Below are 25,897 nucleotides of genomic sequence, written 5' to 3'. Positions count from 1 at the left end.
TTCAGAGCAGTTGCCCAGTGCTATCTATTGTTCTGAAAAATGTTTGGGATGATAAACTTCACATTTAGAACGGTCAGAGTATATAATAATTTAAGAATCATATTAATAACCTGCTATGGAGTGAGCATAATTTCTTAGCTCACTACAGCTAATTATTTCTGAGCTACTAATTAATTTACCTCTGTTTATGCTGGTCAGCTAGACAATTTTGTATCTCGGTATGAATAAAGAAAAATATTTAAATCTGTTTCAGATGAGAAGCCTCAGCGAAGCAATATTTGGGTGGCAATCACTCAGAGTAATTGTCATTTATTTAAAAACAATTGTTTCCACTGTAGCTAAAAATATCAAAACAAATCTTCTTGTCCAGCATTGTATAAACATTTTACAAAATGTACATTTTTGGGACAAATTTGAGTCCAGCTGGGTGCCTTTTATCTTTACATTTCTAAGTTGTTCTCCGCCTCTGCTCCCCCCTTGCAACCACAGTTAGCTGGAGCCAGAATTTCTTCTGCAAACGCCTGAGCTCTAAGAACACGGACTTGTTTAAGCCAAGACCATATTTGGAAGAGATCTGGGTCAAGAAAAATAATCAAAAGGAAAGTGCATTCCTTGGGCATCACGTGAGGTCAGCACGCGCGCACACATCCCGCTCGCAGGATCAGAAACAGCGAAGGGACCGCGCACGACGCTCACAAATAACTCACCGCGAGAAGACTTGTGGCAAGGGCTGGTTTTGCACCAGCATTCACATGCTGAGAACCACCTCCATTTATCACTAGCCTACCGAAAGGGCATTCAGGCTGACTTAGAAAATGCTGTAAAACAGGTCTAGAGCAGAGCACCAAGAGTCTGAGCCCATGGCAGAAAATTTTAAACTAATTCTGAGAGCTCCACAGGCCACATTCCCACAGATACAAGTACCTGTTTCTTTAACCCTGGCAGCAGTTCTACTGAAGTAACAGCAGTCTCTCATAGGCAAAAACCTCATTCATGACCCAAATCAAATTATTTCTTTAATTTACCCACCCAAAATACCACTCCGTTTACTCAAGCGCTGGAAGCACTAGGTAACCTAGAAAGCCAGGACTGTATCACCTTGGGCAGGTAACAAAACAAACTCTGCCTATATATATATATATATATATATTAAGAAATACATAAAAATAGAGCACCCCTGTGCTCTTCCAACAACTGGTGACAGGAATCTGTCCAGGGCCATTTCCCTGGAAAACACCGAAGTGGGAATGTTTATAAAGCTCTCATCTATATTCCTAGACACACATGGAAAGATATAGAAATATAAAAATATAATATTTTTCAGTACTTAAAATTCTCTCTTCCAATTTTATTCTCATTTGTTTACACTATTTTTTGCCTTGTGTACTTGTTAATTTGAGAGTTTCTTTCTCCTGGCTTATGTGCATTTGGCTTATGTTTTCATGTATTCAAACACCTTTACTGCAACTTTTTCACAGCAGCAGCTCATTAACTGAGTCTGATATGCATCTTATTGTATTTCTAGCAGATAATGCCAAGTGATAGTTACTAGACATTCTTCCTACTCCAAAAAGTATAAGGCTAGCTCACAGAAAAATGCAGAAGCAAGATAAGAGCATAAACCAAAAGTTATTCATAAAGACAGTTTCTGAAAAATATACATTGAAATTATTTTTATTTTTGCTGGAATTTAAAAAACATAGGAATATTGACATTGCATTTAAAAACCCCAGGAAGATAAAGATTACACATCGTTTCATCTCTGAAATCCAACAGTGCAAAGCTGGAAATCGTAAGAATGTCTCCATCATGCCTTTTGTTTTTTTTAGGAGATACCGATATATATATATATGAACATTTTGAAACAAGAGTTTTAAAGAAATGTCAGACTGTCCAAACTTGAAAGTGCTCTTCACTACATATATCAGTAGCTGTCGCTCTTCTGGGGGGATGCTGTCAAAAAGACAATTCAACAAACTAGTTGTATGAAACATATCAAAACCCACTTTTTAACAGAAGGAAACCTTATGGATTTAAAGGGAACCATAGATTTTTAGCTTGAGATTGCTGTTTGAAATTTGGAAATACATTATTGTGTGTGCTTCTCTTTGTTGAACTTAAGGACTTATTTGTATTAACGTTGTCAAGTACTACATTATGGGTGTTTTTATCCTCAACATGTACTGTTAATTTGGTACAATCATTACTTTCCTGTATTGAAAGTAAGATACACTGACGCTAGAATAACCGACAGTTGTATGCAAACAAAAATGGCCATTTAAATTACATGAAGTTTGGAAACAGAAGTTCTAAATTTACACAGTTATGATGCAGGTTGGATGATTTGTCTTCACCAGGGTTAAAGCAGTATATACACGGCTATTTTAAAATGACACATTTCTTCTCAACGTGTCAGGTAAGAAAAGCTTTCTACAAAAGTCCTTTTGAAAGTCATCATCTTGAAAGTCTTGCAGCTGCCAGAATAAGACGATTCAAATTGCTACTGCTTATGCTCCAGGTAAGTAGACACATGAAAGTTAAAAGAGCAAGAAGTGTCCATCATGAATACTAATGGTCATGGGGATGAGACCTCAAAAAGAAAGGTCTTGCCTGTCCCAATAATGTGGTAGCTTATTGACTGCAATGATAGTCAATATCTGTGGAATTGACTCAGAAATAGTTACCAATTTTTACTTAAAGCCATGTCCTAGCAGTAATAAAGACAACAACCCTGGGGACAATCACATTAAATGTGTATATAAGAACACTATAAAAAGTGACAAAGTCATATATTCATTACAAAAGAGGTTTTTCTTTTTTTTCCTATTTCTTTTTCAACTAAACAGGCTTTCATTCTTATGTCAGAGAATGAAGAAAAAATTCAAATCCTAAAATTCTGATGTTTAGAAAAGATGTGGAAATTATTTTCGTATTAAAAAACATTTCACTTTACCAAAAAAAAAAAAAAAAGGAAAAAAGAAAACAAAGTTATTCTATTACCTGGATGATAAAGACAAAACGGGAGATAAAAGGGATGAGTAGATCTTAAAACTAGACCTCAAGTATTTCTGGATAAAATTCTCTACTCTGATCACTGCAAGACTCTCTGACCTTAGAGGTACGTTTGTACAGGGAATGAATGTGTGTGGAACCAGCCAGAGAGATGCTAAGGATCAGGAGAAAATCCTGCCTTTATTTTGGTGTTTTATCATTATTCCAGTATAAACTGATATGGTACGAATCATCCCCACAATACAAAGCAGGTACATTCTAACAATTTCCAACACAAATCCCAATATCCTTTAATTTACTTAACAGTATAGTCTGTCAGGAAAATTAAAATCTGTTTTATATTCTTTATGGTGTAAAGTATATACTGCACTTTTAAATTAAATCATGCTCTGCCAAAACTGGTCTGCTTTAAGACTGATAACCTTAGTGGAGAGAATTAAGATGTCTCAGCAAGTAACAATTTTCTGTTAAAAAATGTCCGCAAGACAAAATAAAAAATATCTTAATTTACAATAAGCAGTGTAAACAGCAAAAACAACAGAAGCCACAAGTTTCACACACCAGCCACCAGCAGATAACTCCAAATACTCATAGAACTTTGTATCTTCCTTTGTTGGTTGGTTGGTATGAATTTTGCTGCAAATAAAGGAGAGGATAAATCACAGTTAAAAGTGAAAATTGATACATGTACTGCAATAAAACCCCACTAATAGTAAATCCACATTACATGTAAATAAGCAGTTCCTTAGCGATCTCCTTCTTTAGAAGGCATTGTCAGGCAGAGGCTGATAAATTTGAGAGAAAAGGTGTCTTAAGAGTAAAAAGCCAAAAAGACACTGTTGTGTCTAATGTAGTATTACTGAAGGTTATTCCAGAGTAAGCCAAGGTGTCCTCAGCCATAGAACTCAGAAAAACTATTTCTCAAGACAGCATCTTGTTTGAAAACAGAGGAGGCTGAACACAGCTGATTATTAGGGGGGTATACAGTAGAGCTATGGCAAAACAGATCTCTCAAGACATATGAAGTATTAAAATGAGGGGAATGATTCTCCCCGCCACGTGATCGCACTGAAATTAGGAAATTAATTAGGAGCTGACTATGTATTTAAGGAGTATTCAGTCAAAAATCTCTGTTAATGTGTTATCTCCATCTGCTGGCTGGATAGTAGCCGTATGTCTAGTTGATTGAACAAAGCAGTATCTTGCCTGAGCTGTTCAAGGAAACCGTTTTTTTAGATCTACGGGTTCGAGTCCCTGGTATTAATGAAAACGTATGTCTGAATGCCAGCATTCGTTGAAATTGATTTCATAAAGCACAAGTTAAGGCACTTTCACTCTGCATCCTGAATATTTCACTTACCAATCTAATAAGCTCCTCTTTTATAAGTCGTGTGATTTCTGCCTTTGCTTTCTGTACAGCCAGCTCATTGGCACCTGAAGGAGAAAGAACACAAAATCTTAGACTTTCTATCTGTGAAACCTATGGAATAAACAATGCTGGCTATTTTCACAAACACTGTAGAACAAGCCAAATATCCTCAACTATTTGCTGAAGAACACCCTAGTATTGCATAGACTGCCACAGAGAACAGCAGTTTGTTTTAAGGAAAATACTTAAAACAGACATTTGTAAATTACAATCTTCAGAAATACCTAAGATATATTTTTTTAGGAAAGACTCTGTTCAACCATCACAAAGTTAGCAAAGCTTCCGTTGTAGTAGTTGATGTAACTTCTTATACCTTTAACAGCCATAACCCATAAAATTCCATTTTCTTCCTTATTTCACACCAACACAGACAACATCTTTGTGCTTATGCTGATTTTTTTTTTCCTTTTCTTTTTCTCCTCCAAAATGATTCCATCAACGTTTGTTGCTGTTCTGGGGCAGGTCAGTCTTCTCAGGAGCAGCATCTCTGTGCTCCCCATGGATCATTTGCCAAAGCGAATGGAGACAAATGAGCGTTTCCTTAGTAATTATACTTATTTGCAAAGTAACTACAGTGGGTCTGTAACTCAATATCCAAACACTATGACTTTAGAGATTCCACATCTGATTACAAAACCAGAGTAGCATCTTTAACTGAAATATTTAAAGAAAGAATACTTACTTTCTATAGCTAAATAAATCTTTCGCTCTCCTTCCTTGGGTTCTTTGCCTGGAGGGAAATAAGTTCCTCTGATTGTAATAGCAGCTTCAGAATATTCACTGATTCTCTGTAGTGCTTCTTTGGAGGTAACTTTCCATCTGGCAGTCTGCAAGGTAAAGGATACAGGAGAATCAACAAGGAGAAAGGCATCACACAAAGCAGCAATCCAAAGGTTAGTTGACATTTTAGACAAACAAGAACGTTGCACTGTGAAAATTGATCACGGCATTCTACTTTAAAAATAACTGGCTAAAATTTCAACCTATATTTTTATTCAAGGATATTTAACAAAACCTGCCTCTTATGTCAGCAAAATAAAGTTACTGAAGGAGAAAAGAGAATGGATGCGCAGTACCACTGAAGCAAGAACTCTAAAGACTTTCCATTTCACTACACTGGAACTTTAAAAACCTGTAATTTTTTCTCATGATTTCCTGAAACAGCACTCAAGTATTTTATTCAGCACTTTTTGCACATGAATAGACTTCAAGGGCAAATATATACTGGGTACTTCCATTTAATAATGCTATTTATTTCTACACAGTTCATTGGTTGAAGACAAAAATTAAGTAAACCTTAAAAATCTCTATAACTAGGGAATAACACTGTCACTTGTTTTTCAGGACCTTGTAAAATTATCATGAATCTTCTCTAAAGTATCCTCAAAAATCCTTCCACGTGATAAATGCATCCCATTCATTTAGACTACGAAATTATTAGAAAATATGTAGTAGATTGCTGTAAGTTACTTCTAGACCAAGACATTTTATTTTTCATATGTAACACCTGGTGAGCTCTGGCATTCAAAGGTGAAGACCTTAGGACAAGACTGGAGAAGCTCCAACTGTGTTCATGCGAAGGCAAAGCTACTTCTGGCAGGAGGAACAACCTCCATCTGGACTGCTTCTCAGTTCTGGTAGGCTGAGCATACGCGCATCCGACCTTAAACAACCACTTTCCCAGAAGCCAGCTTTGAACTATGACCTAAAAAGGCAAGCTGTACGTCCCTGGATCAAAACCTTGCCTCTTACATATTCTCTCGACGGGAAGTATCACATCAGCATTAACCTCACTGTAAGAAATGACTGCACCCATAATCAGGAAGGCCACATTATGCACATGTAATGGTATTGAATGGTTGCGTAGCACTGCTGTAAGAAACAACTTACAAAATCAGCTATCACTCTTGCTTTAGGTACCCTTTGCAGATTATTTTATCTTACGTTATTTATCTCTGTCGTCTCAGACCTGTATGTATACGCATACACTATAAGATGAGTCCCTCTCCCAAAAGGCTTATAAAGATTTTCCAGGGACGTTATCGGCAGCGATGATTCACCCCGATGAACTGCCCTTTTTACATGACTGTTTCAGAGGAGGTATTACAAAATATTACAGAACAAAAAGAGAACCCGGGGAGAGGTGTTTTTCCAGGTGTAGCTCTACAAAAAATCTGAAAATCTAAGATTTGTTTATTTGCAGAAAGAAATATGCAGAAAACGGAACCCCTGTCTAGCCATGATGGGCAGGCAATGTTCTGTACCTAGCAAGCCTATCTTGAAAGGGTTAGGAAGTAAAGTATCCTCAGCACATATTATAAAATCTAGAACATGTTCTATGAATGAGCAGTTTAGAATAAGAATTAAGAGCATTTTTGAGAAGAAAGGTTAACGAACTGGTAACACAACAGCTTGATTAAAAAGGCAAAGCTGGGCAGAACCTCAAAGGTAAATACAAGTAATTTGTGCTTGGTACTGGGGAGCAGAAATCCTCGGAGTAACAGATGAGGCAGACTAAAGCAGCAGTATTCCAAATGGCAAAAATACTCAGGTAATCAAAAAGCAAGGAGCAGTCCTGGAGTCTCAGTAGAATGGCCCTTCAAATAGAATTCTAGATAGCAAAGATCTGGATGTGGGAAAAGTCAGTGGCAGAGGGTAAAAAGATTTTTGTATGGCAAGGAATGGAACACATCCAAAGCATTGTTTATCTATAACCTGAGAAGTAACCACAGATGCAGTACGTTTGTCTAGGTCCAATAAGAAATAGAAACAAAACATTTTATTGGAATAACCACAGTCTAACTTGTATTTGTTAAACAATAGTCGTTTACAGTTGATTATAGCAAAATAGTTACTTGCCTGTGGAAAGTCATTGATCTCTAATTCTTCTTCATATCTCTTAAAAGATTCATTTTGTCCTCCATCCTGTTTCTCTTCCTCCTGCTTCTCTATAGGTACATAATTCAGCTTAGCATTTATTTTTTCAGCCAGCTGCTCTGCAATGGTCTTGGCAGATACAGTAGGAGCTTGAATTGTGCCTCCTCTCAGGATAGCATTTGTTGCCTGCTGCATGACATCCTGTAAAAAACAACCAACCAATCAAAACCAAAACAAACAAAAAAAAGCAGGTCCACGTTGAAAACAAAGTAGCCAAAAGAAGTCCTATATAGCCAACATGGGTTTCATTAAAACTTTTTACTTATTATAAATGTCCACATAACAAACATATTCAAAATTTCCTTTTTTTTTTTTTTTCCTTCCTTTTTCCTCTTCTCAATATCTAACCCTCACACCTGCACACAGAAGATCTGACTGGTCTTTTGTACCTTCAGCTCAAAATACCTTTGGACATTGCACACCACATTAACCTAAGTCCAAACCATATATTACATGGTTCAGCAGAGAAAGATATTCTGCAACCTTGCTAAAGCTGACAAAACCTAATTAATTACTTATAAAATTATACAATTAACTTTTTGCCAGGGCAGACAAAGCATTTCGAGTTCTATACTAAATTAGATCAATTACAAATCCTACAACTTGTTACTGGGTTAGCCCACTATTAACACAAATGTGCTAATTAATGCAGTATTATATTAAAAGCAAAGAAACACTACATAAAACTACCTCCACAAAACAAACAAACTGAACACAATCTAAACAACATTTAAATAAATAAATAAAATTTGTTCTGTAAAGATGTTACCTTAAAGTGGAACGGGACAAATACTTGTGCCTCTGCTCCGAGATTCTTCTGGGCATTGATTCTCAAAGCCAATCTTTTAGCAATTTCCAATTTTTCTGCATTACCAGCTGATGGCGTAGGAGCATTCGATGATCCTGGTGTACCCATGTCTTTTACTCTTTTCTTTGAATTGAACATGCTTTCAATTTGTTCATCAATCTAAAGAAAATAACAACTGTTAGATCTCTACATTTACCATTAAATAATCTTACCATATTAAAGATGGTGAGCACTACAGTGCATTTAGTTTACATCCTTTTGAAGAAATAAATCTTGTATAAACGATAGAAGCATGCCCAGAACTACAAATCGACGAACAGAACAGATGATTTAGTAATCAGGAAAAGGTCTGAACACAGTATTTACTTTCAAGTTCATGAAAAGAAGTCTAACAAATATTAAGACAGAGACCTAGAACAGATTTAGAAATAGTAAGAGTCTACTATGAATTTCTTCAAAATGCTACAAATAAAAATTGTTTATAATTGAGGGCAATTATTCCATTTAATCCATGCAAGATTAGTATTACAAGGAAAAAACTTTCTGTAACACCTATACAACTATATATATAGATAGATAGATACACACTATTATATATATATACACACACACACTATTTTAAGTATAAAATACCATTAAGTCAGAAACAGACTTTCAAGAACTTCATAGGACAGCAATGAATCTTTTCTATCAAAGAATACATATTGATCTACTCATGGAATTTAACTTGTTAAATCAGTAGCACAGGACACGGGGTAACAAAAATCCACGCATTCTGCAACATGTTACATAACCTACCAGAAAATAAAAAACAACACATGAAAATATTGGAAATCCTTAATAAAAACTTCAGGTACGTACGTCAACAGCTGTATCTTCATCATCTGAGTCTTGCAAGCCAAGAGCTGCTTTCTGTAGCTTCTTTCTTTCATTAGCCAAAGCCTGTTCTGTTTCATCAAATTTAAAACCTTTGCCAGAGAATCCGCTGCTTTTTTTAATCAGCTTTCCCTCCTAAAAAAAAAAACCAGTGCATTTTTATGTATAAACAAAAGTTTTAAAATCCAATTCCAACAGTCATGAAATAACTATGGAAATATACAAATGATTTAAGTAATTTATTTAACAAAGCAAACCCTAGGGTGTCTAGAAAGCTCTTCCAATTTTAAGTACTGTATTTTACAATGAAGTGCAATAAGAAACGCTGTGTTGAGTCATCAGATAGAAACAGTACACTACTGGGATTTTGTATAAGTATACATTTAAAATGTTTTTCAAATGCAGTAAAAAAAAGATCTGTTCTTATATTGGAAAAACTCTGAAGTTACACTTTTCAGCATAAACAACAATGTCCAGTTGCAAGGGCTCTAGAAATAGTAATACACATTCTGTGAAAGGGCTTCAGTATCTGGTATGTGAATTTTGATAAAAGCCAAAGTGCCCCTTGAACAGTAGGCGTTTCCATACCAGATGACAATATTTAAATTCTCAAGAACAGTCTTGTAAATGACATTCAAGATCCTAATCTTGAAAACACTTCTGTGCTCGCCAAGGCACACGTATCTGTTCCCAATGAACTCCGGGAGATGACTCATGTACGTACACAGTGTACAACTGGACCCACGTGCGTATGCATTAAATCCAGAGCAAAGCCCACTACAGAAGAAAGGATTACTTACAGCCTTCTGCTGGTCTTTGAAGTCAGCCCAGAGCTTCTCCAAATCAGTAGGAATTGGATTCCCGGACAATTCCAAAGCCTTAATGATATCACCAGCATATCGTGCCTGATCCTCAGTAATGAACGTATATGCAAATCCCTAGTCAAAATTAATTTAAAAGATGGTAAAGACAAATCTCTAAAGAAACTTTAACTTCACTGTAACACTTTTGCACAGATGCTGTTGTTCTGGTCAATAAAAGTAACTGTGATACTCATGTATGTATTTTTTTTCTTTTTATTTATTTATTTTTAATGGGAATGTAGAATTAATAATGTGATTTCCCAGGAAGCTGATACAGAGGTAATCAGCCACTGATGGAATGAACTGAAGCTTCTCCTTTCAATCTTGCCATGGTTTTAAGTTTGGAAAGCAGAATTTTATAAACTTAGTAGGGCTTATTTCCAACAGCGAAAAACACCAAACTTTCAGCCACAAATGGAATTTAAAAGAACATCCGTTTAACAGACAAAAATGCAAAGTTCCAACTTCCACAGTGCCAAAATTCAGAACGTATTTCACGCATCATCTCTCAAAAACCTTAGAGGCACTCTAGAAGAAAATCCTTTTCCCACCAACAACATAAAATACTCCCTCTGTACCTACCCCTTGGAGACATCTTTATCAAGCAATAAATAAGGCAGATTTTTCAATAATAACCAAAACAGGCAACTGATTATACTTACTTTATTGCCAGCTCGTCCAGTTCGACCTGCTCGGTGCACATAATCTTCATAATGGTTGGGACAACTATAATTGACCACCAACATCAACTGTTTTACATCCAAGCCCCTCGCTGCTACAGATGTGGCCACTAGAAGTTTGCAAGTTCCATTCTTGAAATCATTAATTATGCTGTCCCTGTCGTACTGATCAATACCTGCAAGAAACCAGACAACACAGTTGATTATAAAGCTCTTCTGTTTATTAATTTTTATTAATTACCTTCTGATTTTGAGTCGAAAGAATTTGTACACAGGTCAAAACACCCTCCAACTTCAAAGAACCCAGAGCCCATGCCAAGAACATTTCAATACGCTTACACTCCCAGGCACCATAAATTATCCAGAATAATAAACCTCTTAGTCTGCTATGCACAGTAATGAAACCTTTAGCTTTTCCACTACAAAAAGATGTTTTACCATACTAAGATTTTCAAGTTTCTTTCATAAGATTTTCTATTTGTCTTATGTTCAATTCAGACCTCATCTAGAGGCTTCGTCTGTTCTCTAAAGACAATGGAAATCTCAGAAGAATGAGGATATTCTTCCCTCTTCCACCGTTGCAGTACACGAACAGCTGTTTTGTACTTATTGGTGACTGTATTTTCAAGAGCTCTTTATTATATAAAATTTTACAATACTCTGTGATGGACAATATTCTAAAGAGATAGTCTCTTCTTAGTACGAAACTACTTCCATTATATTATTTCTTGATAGCAGAAACGTGAAACAACAGCTGCTATTATTGTGGAACATCAAAAAAAAAGCTAACATAATACTCCCCCAAACTGGTATTCATTACTCTACAGTATTATGTGGCTAGGAATATTCCCTAAGAGGTGTTAACATTCAGTTCACAACCCCATTGCACAGAGACAAGATTTGGCATCTGATGACGCTTCGTATGGAACAGTAATTACAGAAAACTATGATGTCTATTTCAAATTAAGAAGCAAATATCTTTCCCAATTACAAAGCAAAACCTGCTTACGAAGAAATATTCTAACTTGGTACTATACAGGAATTAAGCAAAACATTCCTCTTTGTAACTACAAAATACCAATTTTCAAGTTTGGAGTTCTTAATTTAAGGCCTTAGGATCGCAGATTACCTCCATGAAGAGACAAGCAGGGATAAGAAGCTCTCATTAAATCTTTTAACAACCCATCAGCATGTTCTTGTTTGTCTACAAATATGATAACAGATCCTTTCTCCTGATAGTGTCCCAGTAACTCTAGTAACTTTAAAAACTTGTTCTCCTCTTCTATGACAATCTGAAACAAACAAACAAAAAAAACATTAAACACACTCAGGGTACATAGAATAAAAAATAAAAATTGGGAACAGGAGATGGCTTTTTCATGCTGTTTCTGTAGCTAGTGGTAAAACTGCTGCTCAGTTACAAAACCAAGCAAAGAAAAAAAAAGCGATCACACTGCATTTTCACATTAAGTTGTTATGTTTTCTTTCTGAGTTAATGTTTAATAAACTCACTGAAGATCTAAAAATAAAAGCTCCTTTTACATTCAGTACTGCTGGAAATGTTTTGTAAGCAAAAGGAAGATAAGCAAGGCGTATGTGTGATACTTACAACATGTTGCTCCACATCAGAACAGACAACACTTCTGCCTCCAACCTGCACTTCTATAGGTTTACTTAGGATTCTCCGAGCTAATGCCTCCATGGCTCTGGGAAAAGTAGCAGAGAACATGACAGTCTGACGGTCAGGCCTGACGTTGTCTACAATGCGCATAACCTGGTTTAAAAGAACATTTCCTGTTAATACCCAAGTGCTGTAAGTGAACTTCATACACATACCGAGCTGTCTTCCTTCAAGTTAGGTGGTATCTGTATCATACAGAACACAGAACATTTCTTTACAGATTTCCTCTTGGGACTTAGGTGACAGCATTGCAAGGCAGGGAGAACTTGCTGAAGTCAACAGGAAATTGAGTGGTAATATGCAACCCCACAGCAGCCCAACAGAAATCCAAAGATTTGCAGCAGAAATCCTACAGCTCAGGAAACAAAACAAAGGATTCTTCCTAATTTTGGAGGACAATATGGCCTGAAGATAACTGAAAGAACCCTGGATGTCCAAAGCTGCAAGAAAATATTGTTTTTGTCACCGGCATTTTAAACATTTCATTCCTGTCTCCTGCAGGACGTTGCCAGGAGGCATGAAAAAGTTCATTAGTACGCTACAACTACTAATATGACACCTACATCAAGGAATTACAAAGGGCTACAACATAGCCACAGATATCCAAAACAAGCATGTAAAAAAAAAAAGGTATATTAGAACATAATTTTTCTCTAATAAAGAATTTATCAAAACCAAAACACGTGAGGATAACACAAAATTTAAAGAGTCAGTTTAAACTGTCATCCACATATAGCACATCTCGCTGAATGGTTACTGGCAGTCTAATAATAACATAGCACAGATTCTTGCAAAATCCTTTAAGTGAAAAATAACACACTGTGGCAGTATCAGGCATGTCGTTAGTTACCTGAGGCTCAAAACCCATGTCAAACATTCTGTCTGCTTCATCAAGGACAACATACGTGACTCTGCGGAGATTTGTCACTCGACCTGTGCAAGGAGAGGAAAAAACACATGGGAAACAAAATCAAAAGGAAATCTAGTTTCCCTCAGGAATATATATATTTTAAAAGTTATATATTCTCACTATCTTCTATCAAACACATTAATTACTTTAAAAAAATTCACTGAAAGTGAATTTTAATGTTCTCATTTTAATCTCAATAAACATTCTGGGAAAAGTGTAAGTATGCACTAGGCCCTTTATTTTGTCAAACTCTTCTCTTGCATACCATCATAGGGCCAGAAGAACCTGTAAAATTCAGAAAACAGCCCTCGCCAAAACACATCATAAAACTAAGACTGAGATGAAGCAAGGAGCCACATCAGCCATTATCTGACAGCGCCACCTAGAAAAAAACATATTAGAGATTACAGCGCATGTGTGGAAGGCAAAGTCCAGTGCTAACTGTTGCAGCCTCAGAAAAATTCCTTTTACACATATAATCTGTAATGCTTCCTTGGAGCTAGAAATATCTACTTGAGGACAATCACACTAATTCTAGTTAACTGCTAATATGCATAAAACAGAGTAAGCAGTCTTTTCAAATCGAATATAGAACAATTAAAACCTACCCAGAATCACTATTAAATTGAAAAACAAGAACCACCCCAAACTCTGGGACAGCTGGAAACAAAACCGTTGTATATCTGTGAATACTTTGAAATGATGATGGACAGGATAATTAACACCCTTCCCAAACAAAACAGCTAAGTTCCCTTTCATCAGAAGGATTTAACTCAAGGATTTAAGAAACATCTTCTCAAAAGATACAAATACATGAATATATTCAGTTCCAAACAACTGTATAGTGACACTGTCGAGTGCTCTCATAATGGAGCATAATTTTCACATTTTCAACAACCAAGACTCAGACTTGTGCCTGTCAAACTACAGCAGAATTTGGTCCTTTCAGCTCCAGCAAATTGTAGCTGAATCTTCAAATTATTCTGGGGGGTGATTTAGCGCTGCCTTTTTTTTTTTTTAATAAAAGGTATGGAATTCACACTTAAGGAACAAATATTTCTTAAAATCTACATATCTATTTAACACCTTAACACTTTCATCCCCAAATAATAACTTGGTAAATTTACTTGGGAACAGCATTAATGTACCTACCTTTGACGATTTAAGTCTTGGAAGCCCAGTTCTATATCTCTTGAAGGTACTTTTTCCACAGAAGTTAAATAATGTCAACAGTTTAGTAGAGGTTTTGATGTGGAATAATTTAATAATAAAACTTTATCTAGCAAGCATGCAATGGTTACACTAGGACAAAACCTCTTAAAGCTGCAGTGTCTCAGTTTAAATCAACCTGAGTATTTGATGTAAGCTCAGTTCTTTTACAGTTATTTAGGGAGGGCTTTTTTGGCAGGTGCTTTTCTTTTTTTTTTTTTTTCTTCCATTTTAAATCAACAGATAAAGTCAGTCACTCTTCAAGTAAAAGCGAGTAACTGCTGAGCTACACTAACAATCGTGATGGATCAACAGGCAGACACAGTAAGCAACTGTTACATAACCTTTATCTAAACGACTTGCAAGTTAGGAAATTTGAAACTACATTTTATGTTTAACTATCATAAACATTCTCAGAAACTCTTCAAGAATGCAATATTTCCTGTCCTCCCACAAAAAAGTCAAACCAATATATGATTAAACCTGTTACTAGTGTTATATATTCTCACAAGCTAGATAGTGCAGCCTGAAGAGATATAAGAAAATTCCATAAGACCATTTATCAAAATACATGATCTTCTGAATTTGTTAGAATTACACAACAAATAAAAAAAATTCTCCATAGTTAAAGGTTTTCTACTCACCATTGTTAGCTGCTAACATGTCAATCATACGTCCAGGTGTGCAAACAATAATTTCAGCACCTCTTTTGAGTTCAGCTATCTGATTTTAAAACACAGTAAAATTAATGTAACAAACTATTAGCAAAAAAAAAAAAAAAGCATGACTTCACAAAAAAGAAAGACACTTTTGCTGTTACTTTCATAAGCAATTCCCATTAGTAAAACAGCCATATTTGAACGATTTTACTCGGAAATTTCATTAAGTCTTTGGAAAACTATGCTTTCTAAAAGAGTAACCTCTGACAAACTAAGTTCCTACCACTTGAAGTAGTGACAGTGAAGACATGGCTTCTGTACAGTCAAGGGCCTGTATGGAACGTCGTGTTACATCAGGGACAAATGTGGTATTCACAATTGTAAATACACTATGCTCCAATACACAGTCACGTAAGCTCAAATCCTGTAGTTTCCATAAGTGTGGGGTAGAAAAATACCCTGGAAATTGATCTCCAAATGGCTCTAACATGTAATATTTGATAATGCAACAAAGCAAAGTTAACAATTTCCGGTTCTTGTTTGAGATAACTCTTGAGGAGAACCATAGCAAAAATACAGCTTCTCAATCAATTCCAAACTAATTACGTATCACAAACAGTTTAACTGTTTAACTAATAAAATTCAAGAGTTATTTGACAAGGTATGTCATTTGCATACCTGTTCACTGATTCCTGTTCCTCCATAAACACAGACAACTCGAAGTCCAAGGGTCTTTGAGAACTTCTTACACTCCTTAGTAATCTGCAAAGCCAACTCACGAGTAGGTGTCATAATGACAGCTGAAATGAAGGCATTTTCATCATACGTTGTAATGTAAGAGATTATGTTATTTATACAGTAAAAATTAACCTTTAGTAATGTAGTTTAAGCACCTGAGAAGTATGTGCAACTTACTACACAATTTACTTTTTTTTTTTTTTTTTTAAAAAGTCATTTCAAGAATGAGAGCTAAGACAGTATGAGGATGGGTAGAAAACCTATCAAAGTTTTAAAATCAAAGGAATAAAGGTCTCCCTTCCAGATATATGGATATGCAAGTACTCTTGAAACAACATTAAATAGCACAGTGACCATGAACAACATTAAATAGCAGCGTTCATTACCTAATGCTGCTCACTAATGGATGACAGTCAGTTAGCATTCCTCCCTATAACCAGGAGAAGAACAGAAGACCCCCCTCAAGTGTATGCTTGAGCTCATTTATTTAAATACCAATTTTGAAAATAAAAGCTTTGTACCTATGGGTCCTTCTCCTTCTTCTAAAGCTCTCTGATCCATAATATGCCTGAACATGGGCAACAGAAATGCAATCGTTTTTCCACTTCCTGTTTTAGCAATGCCAATCAAGTCACGACCATTCATAATTGCTGGGATAGCCTGGCTCTGAATAGGCGTGGGCTTTTCATAGCCATGCCTTAAAGAAAGGAGAAAAAAAAGATTATAAGGACAAAATAGGATTTGACAGACGTGAATCACAGCCATGCTAGAATAAATTTGCATATTCATTTTTACATATAACTATCAGTGTCACTCAACAGCTTAAAGCTGACAAGCAGTAACGATACATAAATGGCAAAAGGAATAGCTTATAATGGGTTAATATTGAGAAACATTCTGATGACTATATACATAGCATCTACAAACATGGACATGCTGCTTTATGCAATGAAAAAGGGTTTTCTCACAAACGCATGATAAAACACTGAACAAAATCAAGCATGACATGGTTTGCAAATTGTTTGCTTACTTTTTGAGAGCAGTGAGAATTTTCATGGAAATACCACACTGTACCCAGGTTTTTATTGGTTTGGGGCAGCCTTTTCCCTTGACTGTTATTCCCTCCATCTCCAGTCGGTACACATTCACCTCTGAAACAGAGTTTGCACCACAATGAAATTTCATTTCTTGACATTTCTCTACTACCTTGATCAAAATATTCTCGATCTGTTCCTGAACATGAAATACTGCTTTTATAAGCACCAGAAAAATAACCTTTAGCTTGCTACACATAAACATATGATGTAGGTGGAGAGAACTCAGGTACATTTTTCGAAGTCTCATACATGGTTATATGAGGTTATCAATAATGGTGATCTGATTCTTTTTTTTTCCATACCAAGTTGCTCAAAAGTACTTCCCCCTCACCTCCAAATTCTCTTCCAAATTACTGCAAAGTCATAGAATTATTAGAATCATAGAATCATTTAGGTTGAAAAAGACCTCTAAGATCATCTGGTCCAAAAGTCTTGAAGCAAAAAAAAATACAGTACATTCTTTCTTCAAAACCACTCTATGTTCAAACAGAATTTGCTTTTTTCTTGTAAATCAGTATCTGTCAAACATTCTTTTCTTTAACAGTACCTAAGGTGTTCTGGTTCTACTTCCCCTTACCTTCTTGAGTCATTTTAGCAAGTTCAGGTACTTCGACGTAGAAGTTTTTCCTGAAGGGCTCATATTCTATCTTTCCATGATCCACTGGTTCTAGAAGCTTTCTCTGCTTGGTCTGATAGCCAGTTAGGGCAGTCTGAAGATCAACTTCCTCCTCTTCTGAGGAATACTGTATAAATTATAATTAACATGTAAGTTATTATGTCTTATTATTAATATGTAACATATTAAATAGTATTATTACGTATTCTGAGATGCTCTGTTTTTTCATTTATATAGAAACTTTACTCAGAAGCAACAATTATTCCTTATTCCATTAGACCAGACACTGAAAACCTACTCTCAGTATATCAAGAGTCCCAATCAGTCTTCTATCCATTTATTTTACATTTCTCACAAACCTCAATTTTAACAGTGTTCCATACAATTTTTATGACTTTATGAATACTGTCTGGACCAGCCTTGTTGTTCAAAAATAATCACTGCTATACAACGTAAGTATTAAAACAGTGAGGAAAAAAATCAGGTATGTTCAACAGCCAACATACCACTGATTTGTGCCCCATTACAGTCATGGTTCTGACAGATGCAGCTAACTCAACTCTGAACTAGTCAGGTACTACTAGAAACGTTAACTGCAGCAACACAGAGCATGACCTAGCTAAGCTGCAGAACAACTGGTCTACAACTCAGGCAAGGATATCCCTTTAAGCTCTTCAGTCCTCACCATACATGACCCCGTTAAGGACTCAACGTTCCTAATCTCCTGAAAGCATTTTATGAATGCAGTTTGGGTATGAAAGAGTAATTCTGAGTAAGTTCAGATCCAATCACTGAGCAAGATGGCTCTATGAAAATCCCAGAGCACTGTTCCGTAAAATTCAATATTCATGCTGATCTGCCACTGCAAAAAATGCAAATAACCGCACACTGTAAAGACTAGAGGGACAGCTACCAGTTCACTGAACCCATATCCAGAGAGGGCAGCTGACATTTATGCACTTGTAACAACTCTTCCTACTACAGCACATTTGCTATTTACAGCCAGCGTGTAACCATGGTTCCGCAAATTAAATAAGCAAATGCCTAGCTTGTAGCAGATGGAAAAATCCCAGGACTATCCTCATTCTCCTGCCTCTTATAAGAGGCATGTTGCCCTTTCTTAGTACAAATACAAGACACTTCCATTACCTCCATTGCATCTTGGTCATTCTCCATGAGCTCCCCTTTTTTCTTTTCCGTCTCTACAGATACCTTTTTGGTTGTCACCACGGTTACTACTTTGGTAACAGTTGGTCCAGTTTTCTGCAAAAACGGGTAAGAGAAATTAATTGCACTATCGTACAAAAGATATACTGCATAAAATATATAGAACATTTGTACTTGTGAATGCATTACGCTGTTTTTTTCTTTCACATCCTCCAGTGAAATTTTATCAGGATAACACTAACTACTAATTAAGAATACCATGAAATTCACATTAAGCCAAACAGTCACTAAATACATATTATTTCTTGCTTTTTTGCATTCACCTTTTTTTTCAAAACCATTTTCATATTAAAACACAAAACTAATTTTAAAAGACAAAGTTAAAAAATCTTAATAATTGATTTTACCTTTTCACTTCCACCTCCACCTTTCACACTTCTCATATTGAATTTCTTGACTTCTTCTTTTACTTCTTCCATATAAGCATCCAAAGGATCCAACTCTTCATCTTCAACCTCATTGCCTTCTTTTTCTCCTTCTGCAGTTTCCTCTTCATCATCTAATATCAAGAAAGATGGGAATAAGAGAGGAAAAGAGAGTTCACATATGTTCAATTATTAGTCTGTCCAAGTAACTACTATTATTACTGGATCATTTTTCCTTCTTAAAATCTCTCCAGTTTATCTCAATTGTATTTTAAACTATTTGAAGTCATGACCAGATTTAGGCTGTGCTATTCTATATTTCACATTATGAAAAGTCATTAAATGCTTTAAAGGTAACACAATAAAACTATTATTAGGAACAAAAATGTTTTAAATGGTATATATAAAAATTAAATACCGTCATCATCTTCCAAACTCCACTTTTTTCCCTGTTTCATCTCTTCAATTTCTTTTTTCAGTTCTCCAATGTTTTCCATAGCCTTTTTGCGTTGTTCTTCCCTCCACTTCTCCACTCTTTCTTTTCGTTTTCTCATTTCTTCTTCTAGTTTGTTCTGATCAAAATTCTATGAAAAAAAAAACCACACCAAATAGTGAAAATTAATGGTCACTGGCATTAGCCTGTGCTTTTTTAGACAAAAATCTCTCCTTAAACAAATTTAACTGAGCATGCAGTAGATCACTGGACATACACAGACCTATCACAACATGAGTAAAAGAAAAATACTAACAACTCTTAACATTTTAAAGTAAGAAATTCATTTAACTTTTTTTTTTCCACAGTAGCAGCTGGTATACAATGTTAAAAATAAGAATGAATTAAACAATATTCCCTAATGAATCAGGCTTTCTTCTTTTTTTCTAGACCAAGATATTATATTCCAATGAGTTTCTACTCATTTTAGCCATTTACCCATACAAGACTAAAGAATTTTCACGTTGCCCTCTACTTCCAAAAGTCCTTCTAGGACAAAAAAAAAACATTATTGATTTATGTATGGGGAGCCCTTGCTGACAGTGCAGTGACTATTAACAAAGGAGGGTTACTAACGACATGCTGTTTTGGAAGAGTTAGCGAAAACAGCTGTTTGGGGAATTCTTCATCTAGGCACATCTTTTCACGATATGGAATAAGGCAAAGCGTGCTTCCTTTTCCCTTTGTTCTTTGATTCCTGCCTGGTTCCAGATGTCAAAAAGATTTTTCAGCTTCCCTACTGACATCTAATACATTAAAAAGGAAAGATCCTTCACACACAACTGTGGCTTGTGGTCTGAGCAATGTGGAACCTTGCATGAGAAGAATGTTTCTAATGACAAGAACTAGAAGCATACCCTGTCACTGAAGTCTGTGTTACTGAAGAGGGTACTTTTTCATTCAGCGTGAATTGTGTCCAACTCTAGGAACAGTTTTTCTTTTGTTAATGCAGTAATTAATCTATGTTAATGCAGTAGTTAATCTATGGCTAGCTTAATTCTTGGTTTATAAACTTAAAAGATAAAATATGTAAAAAAAAAGCTTCTACCTCAGTGGCCACAGTAGATGCAGTAGCATCTTTATCCTTCTCTTCTTCTTTGTCTTCTTTCTCTTTTTTCTTTTCTTTGGAAACTTCCACACCTTCTGTCTTTTCTTTAGATCTTGATCTGAAAGGTAAGAACAAAGATTTCTTAGAATATTCCAGCTTTTCTCGGGAGAGAATAGATGTGCTGTATAGAGACAAAACTATGAACACAGTTACATTTTCAAACATCTTACAAAGCACTCTTTGTTTCTCAGAGCCTTTCTGTTTCATGGAAGTAGGTTCTGTAACTGCCAGAAATGCACAATGTATTGCAATCCACTGATTCACATGCTTTGGTTCTGTTCCTCTCATTTCTTCACAGGACGAAGTTGCAGACTTCATTTCCAGAACACTTACTGCTGATACTCTAGAGGTTCTGCAGCATAAACACTCCTTGAAGACAGCAGTTCAAATAAGATGCTAAAAAATTCCTGTTTGTTCTATTTCTAGAGGAAGGTAAAGCAATCTAGCTCCTTGCCATGGAAATTTGAACATTCCCCTGTGAATACAGTACTGGCTGAAAGTCAAAAGAACACCTCTCCTTGGAAAAGGTACCTACAGAACTCAAACTAATGTGCAGATTTGCATTTCATACAAAACTCATTTATCACAGACTTTACTCTCCTAATGTACTTCCTATTAAAAAGAAATAGTTGTATCTGAACCAAACTCCCGCTAACTCATAACAATAAATGTAAAATTCACTTAAGCCTATTAAATCTTATTAAGCTTTCTTCACAGTCCACTGGACAATTCTAATGCAAACCATATGCTCATTCCAAGAGACTGTCATTCTAGCTTCTCACAATTTCTGGACTGTTGTCAACCTACTTATTCTTTATATGGACTGCTGCTACAACTTCTGGACTCATTTTACAGTATACCTGTTATAATTACGTCTGAAAATCCACTGAAGTACACTTAAAAGAACATGACCTGTAGTTAAATTTTTACACGTTTCTAAAGTCAGTATCTAGAAGAGTACAAGTTCCAATTCTTGACTGATCTATTTACTAGACAGTTTATCTGACTGTAAGCCCCTAAGACTAGTACCTGTCCAATCCATATTCACTAAGCACACCCATAGAATTCAACCAACAGCAGGTAAAAAACAGGCGGTGGCTTTACCAAAGCAGACTTCTTGACCTTCTCAGAAGTGTAACACTATATGCTTTACTTTTCCACATAAATATAATTTAAAAAGGCAGATTCCAAACTTCATTGGCTTATATTCTTAAAAACAACCTCTATGTACAGATTGGATGAAACACTGAGCTCAGATACCATCAGTGGCACTGAAAAGAGTTTAGAAATTCCTGCTACAAATGGCACCACGATGTTGTTTATAGATCCCCTGCTGCTACCCTATCCAGTATTTTTAAAAGCCCTGCTTTTATCTGAGAGAAAATGATAGAGCTTATCTCTGAGAACACTGCACTCAAGCAAATCTGGTAACTAAAACCTACCGTTCTCCAATAACTTACAAGTCTAAAGACTTCAATTTAATGTCTGTGGTAGACAGCACCTGTATTTTACTAATTTGCACATACATGCTGAGACACAAACCGTTCCTTATTGATACTGGAACCCGAGAAAACAGTGGAGCACTACAAAACTTTCAGAACGAGGTTCAGTTTTAACTTTGAAGTTAACAACTGCCTTCCACTCCCCACCCAGGTGCCACAACTTCAGTCTTAAATTAACGCTTGGATCTTTTTTCTTTTATAGAACCGTTCTCACAACAAAGTGCATTAGAAATAATTAATACATACACACATTAGTATTTACACACCTTGAAGTAAGAAATATAAAAATATTTGATCCATCAAAGTACATTAAGTGATGGGAAAAGATCATAACAGTACTCATCGAATATTCTCCTTGTTCTACAAACCGAAGCTTTTGGTAATTTTGCCTGAGGATTCCTTCCATTATACCAATAGTTCTGCAATATTTTGCCACCACGATATGGACTGTAATTCAAGAACACAAATACCTGTTTTCTGTTTTCCTGTTTTTGCTTGGGCTGGCGGATCGAGATCGTCTACCTCTACTTCTGCTTCTAGAGCGCCTTCTCTCTCGGCTCCGGGATCTTCTTCTCTCCCGACTTCGTTCCCTCTCTCTACTTCTTGAACGTCTGCCCCAGAACAAAATTGTATTTGTTTAGCACGTGATCGTAATACAATTTTAGCCTGCTATTGATGAACACGTTGTAAAAGGAATCCAACAGTCATCAAGACCACAAAGAGCTAACAAAGTCCAGCACCAGCAGCAAGACATCATCTAATAGGAAAAAACATTAAGCACAGTAAAATCTATCATGGACAATAGCAAAGCAATTAATTGTAGAGGAAGAACATCAATATTCAGATGACAGCATTTTTATGTACTTTGACTGGAATTCGTAACTCATACCTTTGACGCTTCCTGTCACGCGATCGAGACCTTCTCTTGTCCCTACTGCGTGACCTCTCACGTCTGCGTTCTCGATCTCTGCTCCTAGAGCGTCTGTCTTCGCCACGTTTTCCTCTTTTGTCAGATGGAGAACGACTTCTAGACCGGCTGCCAGAGCGTCCACGTGACGCAGAGCGCTTCCGATAATGCCTGCATTGCAAAATTACAAAAATAAGAAAAAAAGATGAACATGAGCTCGAGAATAACTTGCAGTGAAAGGAAATGTTTGTCATGTTTGGGTGGACAGGACAAAAAGAATTATTTACTATAATTTTTTGGACTTACTAGATTCTTAAACATTTGCAATAATCTTGCAAAACTGTACATATACTACTTATGATGCTGAAACTAGAGGAATTACTGGGTCATATTTTTGTTTTATTGTTGGTGTGCAAATATAAGTACCTCAAGAGAACACTAGAGCATCAAGAACAATTCCTGTTTCAGAAAATCCACTGACTTCTATTATGTATAAGTCCTTTTGAAACTGTATCATAAAATCTGCCAAACATATAACAACTTTTGTTGCTTTTTCTATAATTTTCATTCAGACATGCTATGTAAATTGCTCTGTTCAATGGAAAATCTGTCAAACAGCAATTACAGAAACATAAAACCACGAGCATATACGAAACAGCAGTGGTCAATGCTGATATCAAAAGAAACTCCATACTGCTATCAAACATCACAAAAGATTTAAGAGGCTAGCAAGGTTTCAGAGGTGTGTGACGGAGATGGGAAACTTTTTCTTCCCTCACTAATGCCCTCTTACCCCATCCAAACTGTGGGAGAGGGTAGGGGTAGGAATTTTCCCAGAGACTCTTCACCTGAGTGTACAAGTTGCAGAAGGACCTCCACTGTGACCATCTCATCTTTTTCCAATTCCTGACCGTCAGTCTCAGTGCCAGAATAATTCCCTTGTTCATCCTCCTGCAGCCCAGGGACCACAGACCCTACAGGCTCCCTACAAACCTAGTAGCTGGGCTTGGGAAGCAGGAAGAAGCAGAGAAAGCAAGACCTCAAGCCCCCTATGTCCTTTGTTCTGTTCCATCACTGCCACACAAGGTTGTATTACAACAGCATTGGTACTAAAAATAACAGGGTTTATTTCAGCATATTCGTACACTTAGGTATTATGTACATTTGGAACCAGTACAGTTGCAGCATGATACCCGTATACTGCCTACCAGCAGTGTAACTGACTGCGGAGAACATCTGACTGTGCAACTCAAACACACGCAGCCCACCTCAGCCTTCTCCACCCACCCCTCACTCTCATCCTCTCATCATTTCTCCACTTTAACTTTTACAACTTTTGGAAGGCATTAACTAGATTAGAGAGTTAATACAAGTTTAAGACCACTTTTTACATTATTTGTTGGTTCCATGATCCAGGTCGCCATACAACCCCAAAAAAGAAATAGACTTGAAGAAAGGGATGGTGTTCCTGAGGCTGAGACACGAGAGCGGGACCAGCAGGAGCCACGTGTACAAGGCTCATTCCTCAGAAACTTGTGGCCTGCTTTGACAAATGTGTTTACGTGCTTTCTGTAAACAGTTCCATTCGTTATGACCACGGAGCCCAATGACAACTGGACATGTTATCAGGAGGGAAGCCGTGCTGTGACGGGCAGCGGGGTCCTGCTAGCTCAGGTGCCAGCAGCTGGAGCTCAGCCCCCAGGGGATTTTGCAGCCCGAGTCTCTAACAGCGTCCTGGTGGCTGGGCTAAGCGGCTTGAAACTAATTTAGAGATATCAGTGAGGGTTCCCAGCTCTTCACTGAATCACCAATTCGAATCCAAGATGCTTCTTAAAATCTGAACTCATGTGCCCCTCTCAGGGTATGAATCTGGGAAGCTGTTACGGCGTAGGGACGGCCGCACGTAGGAACACAAGACGCGCACTGTTACGGTTCTTTAACTACTAACACTGTTTTAGGATTAAAATCCGATGCTTCGGTTAAACAAGCTGGCACTAATACATGCCACGACAGCAGTGGCGAATTACGGGGCTGGTTTAAAGCCGGAGAGGCACGAACCGCCCCAGCCCCCGGCAGCAGGGGCCTGACCCCACGGTGCGCGGACACCCGCTGCGGGGGAACAAAAGGCACGCGGCTCCGCACAAAACTCGGCAAAAATAAAACATATGATGCAGGATACAGCCCGCCGGGCTACCCACACCACCGTCAGTCTGCATTAGACCAAATGGGGGCCCGGAGGGGCTCGGGGCTTTTCTCCCGCAACCCCAGCACCGGGCCCCAGCCCTCAGGGGGCCCCGCGCCCCGCTCGGCCCTGCCCGGCCCCGGCCCTTTGTTCCCCCCGCTGCCCTCACCTGGACTCGCGGCCCATGGCGGCGGCTGACGAGGACGAGGAGGAGGAGAAGGAGGAGGAGGAGGAAGAGCAGGAGGTGGCGCAGGCCCTGCGCTAGGCGGCGGCGGCCATTCGGCGCCCCGGGCCGAGGCGGGGGGAAGCGGCCCCTGCCCCTTCCTGCCCGCTGCCGCTCTCTGGCGGCCGGAGGGCGCGGCGCCGGGAACCGCGGGGGCCTTGAGATGAAAAAGCCTGAGATATAAGGAAACGGCAGCCAAAAAGCTGCGTGCTGCTGCCGCCCTGGCGGCGCTGGGCACTGCGAAGGCCGCAGCGAGGCGCGGGGCAGAATAACCGCAGGTCGCTGGGCCCGGCAGGCTGCTAAGGGAGCCCCCTGCGAGGCCTGTCCTGACCCCAAACCGGCATTTTTGGGCTCAAAACCGTGTCAGGGGAGAGG

General features: G+C 37.5%; 1 protein-coding gene across 2 annotated transcripts; it reads right to left on the bottom strand.

Moving 5' to 3' along the window:
* Positions 1-1,658: 1,658 nt before the first annotated feature.
* DDX46 (DEAD-box helicase 46) lies at positions 1,659-25,639 on the bottom strand. 2 transcript variants are annotated; one of them, XM_040574010.1, is made up of 24 exons: positions 25,469-25,639; positions 23,100-23,288; positions 22,681-22,821; positions 20,649-20,766; positions 19,526-19,691; positions 19,090-19,241; positions 18,665-18,778; positions 17,477-17,642; positions 16,833-16,953; positions 16,324-16,499; positions 15,743-15,864; positions 15,050-15,128; positions 13,137-13,219; positions 12,215-12,379; positions 11,735-11,897; positions 10,588-10,781; positions 9,863-10,000; positions 9,048-9,197; positions 8,148-8,345; positions 7,301-7,519; positions 5,124-5,268; positions 4,373-4,446; positions 3,574-3,648; positions 1,659-1,953 (listed from the first exon to the last, which is right to left on the bottom strand). In XM_040574010.1, exons 1-23 carry the CDS (start codon positions 25,483-25,485, stop codon positions 3,601-3,603), a joined length of 3,138 nt encoding a protein of 1,045 aa, XP_040429944.1. In that variant the 5' UTR covers positions 25,486-25,639; the 3' UTR covers positions 1,659-1,953; positions 3,574-3,600. The 2 variants fall into 2 exon arrangements, with proteins under 2 accessions (XP_040429944.1, XP_040429943.1); XM_040574009.1 differs by having other exon boundaries at positions 1,659-3,648.
* Positions 25,640-25,897: the final 258 nt, after the last annotated feature.

The sequence above is a fragment of the Cygnus olor genome, chromosome 14 (assembly GCF_009769625.2).
Source record: "Cygnus olor isolate bCygOlo1 chromosome 14, bCygOlo1.pri.v2, whole genome shotgun sequence".
Lineage (NCBI taxonomy): Eukaryota > Metazoa > Chordata > Aves > Anseriformes > Anatidae > Cygnus > Cygnus olor.
The sequence above is the reverse complement of the archived record's forward strand: the minus strand, read 5'-3'. Positions and strand labels throughout refer to the sequence as shown.

Bases quoted from the DNA above. Each gene is read 5' to 3' on its own strand.
- DDX46 (XM_040574009.1), bottom strand. The intron at 19,242-19,525 runs GTATTTAATTTT...TCTTGATATTAG, and splicing joins GAGTTTGGAAGATGATGACG to ATGATGAAGAGGAAACTGCA. The intron at 7,520-8,147 runs GTAACATCTTTA...TGTTTTTTACAG, and splicing joins TTGTCCCGTTCCACTTTAAG to GATGTCATGCAGCAGGCAAC.